A 12,500-nucleotide genomic window follows, 5' to 3' on the forward strand; every position below is an offset into this window, starting at 1 on the left:
CTAGTAATATTCACTAGTTAGTTAGACTATTCTCTAGTAATATTCACTAGTTAGTTAGACTATTCACTAGTAATATTCACTAGTTAGTTAGACTATTCACTAGTAATATTCACTAGTTAGTTAGACTATTCTCTAGTAATATTCACTAGTTAGTTAGACTATTCACTAGTAATATTCACTAGTTAGTTAGACTATTCACTAGTAATATTCACTAGTTAGTTAGACTATTCACTAGTAATATTCACTAGTTAGTTAGACTATTCACTAGTAATATTCACTAGTTAGTTAGACTATTCACTAGTAATATTCACTAGTTAGTTAGACTATTCTCTAGTAATATTCACTAGTTAGTTAGACTATTCTCTAGTAATATTCACTAGTTAGTTAGACTATTCACTAGTAATATTCACTAGTTAGTTAGACTATTCACTAGTAATATTCACTAGTTAGTTAGACTATTCTCTAGTAATATTCACTAGTTAGTTAGACTATTCACTAGTAATATTCACTAGTTAGTTAGACTATTCACTAGTAATATTCACTAGTTAGTTAGACTATTCACTAGTAATATTCACTAGTTAGTTAGACTATTCACTAGTAATATTCACTAGTTAGTTAGACTATTCACTAGTAATATTCACTAGTTAGTTAGACTATTCTCTAGTAATATTCACTAGTTAGTTAGACTATTCTCTAGTAATATTCACTAGTTAGTTAGACTATTCTCTAGTAATATTCACTAGTTAGTTAGACTATTCTCTAGTAATATTCACTAGTTAGTTAGACTATTCACTAGTAATATTCACTAGTTAGTTAGACTATTCACTAGTAATATTCACTAGTTAGTTAGACTATTCTCTAGTAATATTCACTAGTTAGTTAGACTATTCTCTAGTAATATTCATTAGTTAGTTAGACTATTCTCTAGTAATATTCACTAGTTAGTTAGACTATTCTCTAGTAATATTCACTAGTTAGTTAGACTATTCTCTAGTAATATTCACTAGTTAGTTAGACTATTCACTAGTAATATTCACTAGTTAGTTAGACTATTCTCTAGTAATATTCACTAGTTAGTTAGACTATTCACTAGTAATATTCACTAGTTAGTTAGACTATTCTCTAGTAATATTCACTAGTTAGTTAGACTATTCACTAGTAATATTCACTAGTTAGTTAGACTATTCTCTAGTAATATTCACTAGTTAGTTAGACTATTCTCTAGTAATATTCACTAGTTAGTTAGACTATTCTCTAGTAATATTCACTAGTTAGTTAGACTATTCTCTAGTAATATTCACTAGTTAGTTAGACTATTCTCTAGTAATATTCACTAGTTAGTTACACCATTCACTAGTAATATTCACTAGTTAGTTAGACTATTCTCTAGTAATATTCACTAGTTAGTTAGACTATTCACTAGTAATATTCACTAGTTAGTTAGACTATTCTCTAGTAATATTCACTAGTTAGTTAGACTATTCTCTAGTAATATTCACTAGTTAGTTAGACTATTCTCTAGTAATATTCACTAGTTAGTTAGACTATTCTCTAGTAATATTCACTAGTTAGTTAGACTATTCACTAGTAATATTCACTAGTTAGTTAGACTATTCTCTAGTAATATTCACTAGTTAGTTAGACTATTCTCTAGTAATATTCATTAGTTAGTTAGACTATTCACTAGTAATATTCACTAGTTAGTTAGACTATTCACTAGTAATATTCACTAGTTAGTTAGACTATTCACTAGTAATATTCACTAGTTAGTTAGACTATTCTCTAGTAATATTCACTAGTTAGTTAGACTATTCACTAGTAATATTCACTAGTTAGTTAGACTATTCACTAGTAATATTCACTAGTTAGTTAGACTATTCTCTAGTAATATTCACTAGTTAGTTAGACTATTCACTAGTAATATTCACTAGTTAGTTAGACTATTCACTAGTAATATTCACTAGTTAGTTAGACTATTCACTAGTAATATTCACTAGTTAGTTAGACTATTCACTAGTAATATTCACTAGTTAGTTAGACTATTCACTAGTAATATTCACTAGTTAGTTAGACTATTCTCTAGTAATATTCACTAGTTAGTTAGACTATTCTCTAGTAATATTCACTAGTTAGTTAGACTATTCACTAGTAATATTCACTAGTTAGTTAGACTATTCACTAGTAATATTCACTAGTTAGTTAGACTATTCTCTAGTAATATTCACTAGTTAGTTAGACTATTCACTAGTAATATTCACTAGTTAGTTAGACTATTCACTAGTAATATTCACTAGTTAGTTAGACTATTCATTAGTAATATTCACTAGTTAGTTAGACTATTCACTAGTAATATTCACTAGTTAGTTAGACTATTCACTAGTAATATTCACTAGTTAGTTAGACTATTCTCTAGTAATATTCACTAGTTAGTTAGACTATTCTCTAGTAATATTCACTAGTTAGTTAGACTATTCTCTAGTAATATTCACTAGTTAGTTAGACTATTCTCTAGTAATATTCACTAGTTAGTTAGACTATTCACTAGTAATATTCACTAGTTAGTTAGACTATTCACTAGTAATATTCACTAGTTAGTTAGACTATTCTCTAGTAATATTCACTAGTTAGTTAGACTATTCTCTAGTAATATTCATTAGTTAGTTAGACTATTCTCTAGTAATATTCACTAGTTAGTTAGACTATTCTCTAGTAATATTCACTAGTTAGTTAGACTATTCTCTAGTAATATTCACTAGTTAGTTAGACTATTCACTAGTAATATTCACTAGTTAGTTAGACTATTCTCTAGTAATATTCACTAGTTAGTTAGACTATTCACTAGTAATATTCACTAGTTAGTTAGACTATTCTCTAGTAATATTCACTAGTTAGTTAGACTATTCACTAGTAATATTCACTAGTTAGTTAGACTATTCTCTAGTAATATTCACTAGTTAGTTAGACTATTCTCTAGTAATATTCACTAGTTAGTTAGACTATTCTCTAGTAATATTCACTAGTTAGTTACACCATTCACTAGTAATATTCACTAGTTAGTTAGACTATTCTCTAGTAATATTCACTAGTTAGTTAGACTATTCACTAGTAATATTCACTAGTTAGTTAGACTATTCTCTAGTAATATTCACTAGTTAGTTAGACTATTCACTAGTAATATTCACTAGTTAGTTAGACTATTCTCTAGTAATATTCACTAGTTAGTTAGACTATTCTCTAGTAATATTCACTAGTTAGTTAGACTATTCACTAGTAATATTCACTAGTTAGTTAGACTATTCTCTAGTAATATTCACTAGTTAGTTAGACTATTCTCTAGTAATATTCACTAGTTAGTTAGACTATTCACTAGTAATATTCACTAGTTAGTTAGACTATTCTCTAGTAATATTCACTAGTTAGTTAGACTATTCTCTAGTAATATTCACTAGTTAGTTAGACTATTCACTAGTAATATTCACTAGTTAGTTAGACTATTCACTAGTAATATTCACTAGTTAGTTAGACTATTCTCTAGTAATATTCACTAGTTAGTTAGACTATTCTCTAGTAATATTCATTAGTTAGTTAGACTATTCTCTAGTAATATTCACTAGTTAGTTAGACTATTCTCTAGTAATATTCACTAGTTAGTTAGACTATTCTCTAGTAATATTCACTAGTTAGTTAGACTATTCACTAGTAATATTCACTAGTTAGTTAGACTATTCTCTAGTAATATTCACTAGTTAGTTAGACTATTCACTAGTAATATTCACTAGTTAGTTAGACTATTCTCTAGTAATATTCACTAGTTAGTTAGACTATTCACTAGTAATATTCACTAGTTAGTTAGACTATTCTCTAGTAATATTCACTAGTTAGTTAGACTATTCTCTAGTAATATTCACTAGTTAGTTAGACTATTCTCTAGTAATATTCACTAGTTAGTTAGACTATTCTCTAGTAATATTCACTAGTTAGTTAGACTATTCTCTAGTAATATTCACTAGTTAGTTACACCATTCACTAGTAATATTCACTAGTTAGTTAGACTATTCTCTAGTAATATTCACTAGTTAGTTAGACTATTCACTAGTAATATTCACTAGTTAGTTAGACTATTCTCTAGTAATATTCACTAGTTAGTTAGACTATTCACTAGTAATATTCACTAGTTAGTTAGACTATTCTCTAGTAATATTCACTAGTTAGTTAGACTATTCTCTAGTAATATTCACTAGTTAGTTAGACTATTCACTAGTAATATTCACTAGTTAGTTAGACTATTCTCTAGTAATATTCACTAGTTAGTTAGACTATTCTCTAGTAATATTCACTAGTTAGTTAGACTATTCACTAGTAATATTCACTAGTTAGTTAGACTATTCTCTAGTAATATTCACTAGTTAGTTAGACTATTCTCTAGTAATATTCACTAGTTAGTTAGACTATTCACTAGTAATATTCACTAGTTAGTTAGACTATTCTCTAGTAATATTCACTAGTTAGTTAGACTATTCACTAGTAATATTCACTAGTTAGTTAGACTATTCTCTAGTAATATTCACTAGTTAGTTAGACTATTCTCTAGTAATATTCACTAGTTAGTTTGACTATTCACTAGTAATATTCACTAGTTAGTTAGACTATTCTCTAGTAATATTCACTAGTTAGTTAGACTATTCTCTAGTAATATTCACTAGTTAGTTAGACTATTCACTAGTAATATTCACTAGTTAGTTAGACTATTCTCTAGTAATATTCACTAGTTAGTTAGACTATTCTCTAGTAATATTCACTAGTTAGTTAGACTATTCTCTAGTAATATTCACTAGTTAGTTAGACTATTCTCTAGTAATATTCACTAGTTAGTTAGACTATTCTCTAGTAATATTCACTAGTTAGTTAGACTATTCTCTAGTAATATTCACTAGTTAGTTATACTATTCACTAGTAATATTCACTAGTTAGTTAGACTATTCTCTAGTAATATTCACTAGTTAGTTAGACTATTCTCTAGTAATATTCACTAGTTAGTTAGACTATTCTCTAGTAATATTCACTAGTTAGTTAGACTATTCTCTAGTAATATTCAATAGTTAGTTAGACTATTCACTAGGAATATTCAATAGTTAGTTAGACTATTCACTAGGAATATTCATTAGTTAGTTACACTATTCACTAGTAATATTCACTAGTTAGTTACACTATTCACTAGCAATATTCACTAGTTAGTTACACTATTCACTAGTAATATTCACTAGTTAGTTAGACTATTCTCTAGCAATATTCAATAGTTAGTTAGACTATTCACTAGTAATATTCATTAGTTAGTTATATAATCACTAGGAATATTCACTAGTTAGTTAGACCATTCACTAGTAATATTCACTAGTTAGTTACACCATTCACTAGTAATATTCACTAGTTAGTTATATAATCACTAGGAATATTCACTAGTTAGTTAGACCATTCACTAGTAATATTCACTAGTTAGTTAGCTAATCAATGGGAACAATAGTCTTAGACCAAGAGAGGAACTAGTTTGAATTTCTGAAGCCCCACAATCAATAATGATTAACGTTTGATAATCATCAGTACACAGTAACTTACCCATCACTTGAATATCTAAAATAAATCTATATTTATCATAGGATGTTGTTTAAAGGCCAGGATGTAGTCATCGACGTCAGAGTTACGGAGGACAAGGTGTTTTGCGGCCACTCATGGCGCAGGCTTGGACTGACAATGGTACATGATTGGAGAGTGATTGGGACGTGCTGATTGGTGCTGCTGTATCTAACTGAGGCTAAAGCATGCTGCAGGGACCACGCTCCAAGGCTGCATGTGATTGGCTAGTCCTCTGTTCCTCCAGGGTTTGTATGGGCGGGGCTGAAATGAGCTGGACTATATTTAGTGTTGGCGTTATTGTCAGGCCTGCTCCCGCTCTCCCTCTCTGGCGCTCGAGGGCCCTTTCATTACGCACACCTGTCACCATCATTACGCGCGGCAGCACTCATTGGACTCACCTGGACCCCTTCCCTTCGTTATTGCTCCGTCTAAAACAGTCTGCTCCCCCGTTTGTTCCCCGTGTCAGCATTAATGTTGTTATGTGTTCATGTCCAGACGCTGTTGTTAATTTAATGTTCACTCCCTGTACCTGCTTCTCGTCTACCAGCGTCGATCCTTACAGTTACATGCTTTGGCACCTGATCTTTAAGCTTGTTGCCTGTCATGCTTTGCTTAGTGTTATGTTAGGCTTAAGGGTTGTTGTTTTTTAAATTCAGATTTTTTTACGTTTTTTTCTTGCTAGGGAGTGTAAGAGATCCCAAGAGAGTTAGTCTAGCTTGTTTCATGTTTTCTTTGATTTTCTTCATTCTCTCTAAGGTTTCTTACTGGGAGTAGTTGAGCTCCAGTATGAGCTTAAAGGAGGAATAATATAGAGAAATAGAATGTTTCTCCGTGTTATTTCGCTGAGTTTAGCTGAAGCCTTTCTGTCTCTTCTGCCTGTAAGCAGTGGCAGCTATTTCTGGGAACACAAACCTCATTCTAGAATCCCCAGAGTGGACATGAAGAGTGACAGGGCTATAAGAGGAGATTCTGATATGGGCCTCCATCCCTCCCTCCCTCCCGCCCTCCCTTCCTCCCTCCCTCCCTCCCTCCCTCCCGCCCTCCCTCCCTCCCTCCTGCCCTCCCTTCCTCCTTCGCTCCAGCCCTTCTCACTCTCCCTCCTCTCCCTCTACATATCTCCCTCCCTCCCATCCTCCCGCCGTCCCTTCCTCCCTCCCTCCCATCCTCCCTCCCGCCCGCCCTCCCTTCTTCCCTCCCTCCCTCCCTCCCGCCCTCCCTTCCTCCTTCGCTCCAGCCCTTCTCACTCTCCCTCCTCTCCCTCTACATATCTCCCTCCCTCCCATCCTCCCTCCCTCCCGCCGTCCCTTCCTCCCTCGCTCCAGCCCTTCTCACTCTCCCTCCTCTCCTTCTACAGATCTCCCTCCCTCCATCCCTCCCTCCTGCCCTCCTATCCTCCCTCCCTCCCGCCATCCCTTCCTCCCTCGCTCCTGCCCTTCTCACTCTCCCTCCTCTCCCTCTACATATCTCCCTCCCTCCCTCCATCCACCCACCCATCCCTCCCTCTCTCCTCTTCATTATCATTACCCCAGGAGATGTGTCAATCAGATGGTGTATTACTGAGGGACCCTGGTAGCTCCAGGCTTCTCTATCCCACGAGACATTGGTTTTCTACAGGTTTTGGTTGTCAGTAATGGTCTAATTCGATTTGTCTAATTCAAGAAGTGTTCCCGTTGACCGGGCCGTCTCATCTGGTTTGGTTGAGGAACGTTGTGAGAGTTTGATGGTTGTGTCTTCGGACAAACTGTAATATGATTTGTCCTATCCTAGTAATTTGATAGATTTCTTTCTCTTTCTTTCTCAATTACTTTCTCTGTATTTATTTAAATATTTTCTTTCATTTTTGTTGTTGTACTGGTCTGTCTATTTCTACCTGAAATCTTCTGCTGAGTTCTACCAGAGTCTGGAACTCAAAGCTTTAGGGGACTTAAAACCTCACTTCTCCTGGAGACTAGAACTCAAAGCTTTAGGGGACTAAAACCTCACTTCTCCTGGAGACTGGAACTCAAAGCTTTAGGGGACTCAACACCTCACTTCTCCTGGAGACTGGAACTCAAAGCTTTAGGGGACTAAAACCTCACTTCTCCTGGAGTCTGGAACTCAAAGCTTTAGGGGACTAAAACCTCACTTCTCCTGGAGACTGGAACTCAACGCTTTAGGGGACTAAAACCTCACTTCTCCTGGAGTCTGGAACTCAAAGCTTTAGGGGACTAAAACCTCACTTCTCCTGGAGTCTGGAACTCAAAGCTTTAGGGGACTAAAACCTCACTTCTCCTGGAGACTGGAACTCAAAGTTTTAGGGGACTAAAACCTCACTTCTCCTGGAGACTGGAACTCAAAGCTTTAGGGGACTAAAACCTCACTTCTCCTGGAGTCTGGAACTCAAAGCTTTAGGGGACTAAAACCTCACTTCTCCTGGAGTCTGGAACTCAAAGCTTTAGGGGACTAAAACCTCACTTCTCCTGGAGACTGGAACTCAAAGCTTTAGGGGACTAAAACCTCACTTCTCCTGGAGACTGGAACTCAAAGCTTTAGGGGACTAAAACCTCACTTCTCCTGGAGACTGGAACTCAAAGCTTTAGGGGACTAAAACCTCACTTCTCCTGGAGACTGGAACTCAAAGCTTTAGGGAACTAAAACCTCACTTCTCCTGGAGACTGGAACTCAAAGCTTTAGGGGACTTAAAAACTCACTTCTCCTGGAGACTGGAACTCAAAGCTTTAGGGAACTTAAACCTCACTTCTCCTGGAGACTGGAACTCAAGGCTTTAGGGAACTAAAACCTCACTTCTCCTGGAGACTGGAACTCAAAGCTTTAGGGAACTGAAAACCAAACCTCCCATATATCAGTGTCCCTAAAACTGTCCTACAGGACTCTACCACTAGGAGTTCTATCAGCAGTGGGATGTCTGTCTGTCTGTATGTCTGTCTATCAGAGGGTCAGGATGAGGCCAGCTAGAAAACAAAAGAGAATAAAAGGGTAACAGTAATAACCAGCCTGTGATAGAGAAGGGTAACAGTAATAACCAGCCTGTGATAGAGAAGGGTAACAGTAATAACCAGCCTGTGATACAGAAGGGTAACAGTAATAACCAGCCTGTGATGCAGAAGGGTAACAGTAATAACCAGCCTGTGATAGAGAAGGGTAACAGTAATAACCAGCCTGTAATAGAGAAGGGTAACAGTAATAACCAGCCTGTGATAGAGAAGGGTAACAGTAATAACCAGCCTGTGATAGAGAAGGGTAACAGTAATAACCAGCCTGTGGTAGAGAAGGGTAACAGTAATAACCAGCCTGTAATAGAGAAGGGTAACAGTAATAACCAGCCTGTGATAGAGAAGGGTAACAGTAATAACCAGCCTGTGATAGAGAAGGGTAACAGTATTAACCAGCCTGTGATACAGAAGGGAAACGGTAATAACCAGCCTGTGATACAGAAGGGTAACAGTAATAACCAGCCTGTAATAGAGAAGGGTAACAGTAATAACCAGCCTGTGATGCAGAAGGGTAACAGTAATAACCAGCCTGTGATGCAGAAGGGTAACAGTAATAACCAGCCTGTGATAGAGAAGGGTAACAGTAATAACCAGCCTGTAATAGAGAAGGGTAACAGTAATAACCAGCCTGTGATGCAGAAGGGTAACAGTAATAACCAGCCTGTGATGCAGAAGGGTAACAGTAATAACCAGCCTGTGATAGAGAAGGGTAACAGTAATAACCAGCCTGTGATAGAGAAGGGTAACAGTAATAACCAGCCTGTGATAGAGAAGGGTAACAGTAATAACCAGCCTGTGATGCAGAAGGGTAACAGTAATAACCAGCCTGTGATAGAGAAGGGTAACAGTAATAACCAGCCTGTGATAGAGAAGGGTAACAGTAATAACCAGCCTGTGATACAGAAGGGTAACAGTAATAACCAGCCTGTGATACAGAAGGGTAACAGTAATAACCAGCCTGTGATACAGAAGGGTAACAGTAATAACCAGCCTGTGATACAGAAGGGTAACAGTAATAACCAGCCTGTGATGAGGGATATGTCAACAGTCCTTCCTCCTGATTCATTTCTCCTTCCTTCTTTCCCTCTACCTGTCCGTGTGTTCCCCAGTGAGCATGCCGGCCAGTGAGAATGAGTCAGTGAACACTGACGCCACTCCAGCAGGAGATATGGAGGGAGAGACCTGTTGTACCCGGCTAGCGTAAGTACCTCAACCCACCTTCACCCTTTTTACACTTACAGTCTCACCTATTAGCTAACCCCCATTTTCCCTTAGTCACACTCACCCTACTTCAAACCTGCACTCGCCCTCCTTTACCCATCCACCACCTCCTCTCCCTCCCTTAACAATTCCTTCCTCTCCCTTACCCTTCCACCCCCTACTCTCCCTCCCTTACCCTTCCACCCCCTCCTCTCCCTCCCTTACCCTTCCACCACCTCCCTCCCATCCCTTACCCTTCCACCCCCTCCTCTCCCTCCCTTACCCTTCCACCCCCTCCCTCCCCCTTCCTCCCAGTCCCTTACAGTTTCTCCCCCTCCCTTACCCTTCCTTCCCCTCCCTCCCCCTACCTCCCTCGTCCTTACCCTTCCACCCCCTCCTCTCCCTCCCTTAACAATTCCTTCCCCTCCCTCCCCCTTCCTCCCAGTCCCATACAGTTTCTCCCCCTCCCTCCCTCCCCCTTCCTCCCAGTCCCTTACAGTTTCTCCCCCTCCCTCCCTCCCCCTTCCTCCCAGTCCCTTACAGTTTCTCCCCCTCCCTCCCTCCCCCTTCCTCCCAGTCCCTTACAGTTTCTCCCCCTCCCTCCCCCTTCCTCCCAGTCCCTTACAGTTTCTCCCCCTCCCTCCCCCTTCCTCCCAGTCCCTTACAGTTTCTCCCCCTCACTCCCCCTTCCTCCCAGTCCCTTACAGTTTCTCCCCCTCCCTCCCTCCCCCTCCCTCCCAGTCCCTTACAGTTTCTCCCCCTCCCTCCCTCCCCCTTCCTCCCAGTCCCTTACAGTTTCTCCCCCTCCCTCCCTCCCCCTTCCTCCCAGTCCCTTACAGTTTCTCCCCCTCCCTCCCTCCCCCTTCCTCCCAGTCCCTTACAGTTTCTCCCCCTCCCTCCCCCTTCCTCCCAGTCCCTTACAGTTTCTCCCCCTCCCTCCCTCCCCCTTCCTCCCAGTCCCTTACAGTTTCTCCCCCTCCCTCCCCCTTCCTCCCAGTCCCTTACAGTTTCTCCCCCTCACTCCCCCTTCCTCCCAGTCCCTTACAGTTTCTCCCCCTCCCTCCCTCCCCCTCCCTCCCCCTTCCTCCCAGTCCCTTACAGTTTCTCCCCCTCCCTCCCCCTTCCTCCCCCTCCCTTCCCCTACCTCCCCCGTCCTTACCCTTCCACCCCCTCCTCTCCCTCCCTTAACAATTCCTTCCCTTCCCTCCCCCTTCCTCCCAGTCCCTTACAGTTTCTCCCCCTCCCTCCCCCTTCCTCCCAGTCCCTTACAGTTTCTCCCCCTCCCTTCCGCTTCCTCCCAGTCCCGTACAGTTTCTTCCCCTCCCTTCCCCTACCTCCCCCGTCCTTACCCTTCCACCCCCTCCTCTCCCTCCCTTAACAATTCCTTCCCTTCCCTCCCCCTTCCTCCCAGTCCCTTACAGTTTCTCCCCTTCCCTCCCCCTTCCTCCCAGTCCCTTACAGTTTCTCCCCCTCCCTCCCCCTTCCTCCCAGTCCCTTACAGTTTCTCCCCCTCCCTTCCGCTTCCTCCCAGTCCCGTACAGTTTCTTCCCCTCCCTTCCCCTTCCACCCCCTCCTCTCCCTCCCTTAACAATTCCTTCCCTTCCCTCCCCCTTCCTCCCAGTCCCTTACAGTTTCTCCCCCTCCCTCCCCCTTCCTCCCAGTCCCTTACAGTTTCTCCCCCTCCCTTCCCCTTCCTCCCAGTCCCTTACAGTTTCTCCCCCTCCCTCCCCCTTCCTCCCAGTCCCTTACAGTTTCTCCCCCTCCCTCCCCCTCCCTCCCCCTTCCTCCCAGTCCCTTACAGTTTCTCCCCCTCCCTCCCCCTCCCTCCCAGTCCCTTACAGTTTCTCCCCCCTCCCCCTCCCTCCCCCTTCCTCCCAGTCCCTTACAGTTTCGCCCCCTTCCTCCCCCTCCCTCCCCCTTCCTCCCCCTCCCTTATCCTTCCTCCCCCTCCCTCTCATCTCTCCTGTCCCTTCCTCCCCCTCACTTTCATCCTTCCTGTCCCTGCCTCACCTGCAGCTATTTAAAGCTCTTATTTCTCTCCTCTCCTCCTTGGAACATCTGATTGATTTTCTCCACAACTCTCTTATTGATTTTCCACCTGCCCTTCACTTTGACATGAAATGTTTCCTTCACCTGCAAGTTCTCCTGTCTTTACTTTAACATCACTTCCCTCCTCTCTCAGTGATCTACGGTATTTATCATTTCCTCTCCATCGTTTATCCTTTATTTATTCTGTCTTTTCTGTTTCCCCCACTTCCTCTCCTTTCTCTCCTTCCTCTCCTTCCTCTCCTTCCTCTCCTTTCCTCTCTTTCTCTCCTTCCTCTCCTTTCTCTCCTTCCTCTCCTTCCTCTCCTTTCTCTCCTTTCTCTCCTTCCTCCCCTTTCTCTCCTTCCTCTCCTTTCTCTCCTTCATCTCCTTCCTCTCCTTCCTCTCCTTCCTCTCCTTTCTCTCCTTTCTCTCCTTCCTCTCCTTCCTCTCCTTCCTCTCCTTTCTCCTTTCTCTCCTTCCTCTCCTTCCTCTCCTTTCTCTCCTTCCTCTCCTTCCTCTCCTTCCTCTCCTTTCTCCTTTCTCTCCTTCCTCTCCTTCCTCTCCTTTCTCTCCTTCCTCTCCTTCCTCTCCTTCCTCTCCTTTCTCTCCTTTCTCTCCTTCCTCTCCTTCCTCTCCTTTCTCTCCTTT

The 12,500-nt window shown here is 40.6% G+C and overlaps 1 protein-coding gene across 6 annotated transcripts in view; it reads left to right on the forward strand.

Annotated features, from left to right (window-relative positions):
- Positions 1 to 12,500, forward strand: part of cacna1c (calcium voltage-gated channel subunit alpha1 C) — a 537,514-nt gene that overhangs the window by 438,274 nt on the left and 86,740 nt on the right. For all 6 annotated transcript variants that reach the window (XM_090201229.1, XM_090201230.1, XM_090201236.1 and 3 more), the window contains exon 10: positions 9,734 to 9,824. In XM_090201229.1, the coding sequence (XP_090057355.1) occupies positions 9,734 to 9,824 (91 nt within the window). The remainder of the gene's footprint in view (positions 1 to 9,733; positions 9,825 to 12,500) is intronic.

The sequence above is a fragment of the Oncorhynchus mykiss genome, chromosome 15 (assembly GCF_057628025.1).
Source record: "Oncorhynchus mykiss isolate SJ-2025 chromosome 15, ASM5762802v1, whole genome shotgun sequence".
NCBI lineage: Eukaryota > Metazoa > Chordata > Actinopteri > Salmoniformes > Salmonidae > Oncorhynchus > Oncorhynchus mykiss.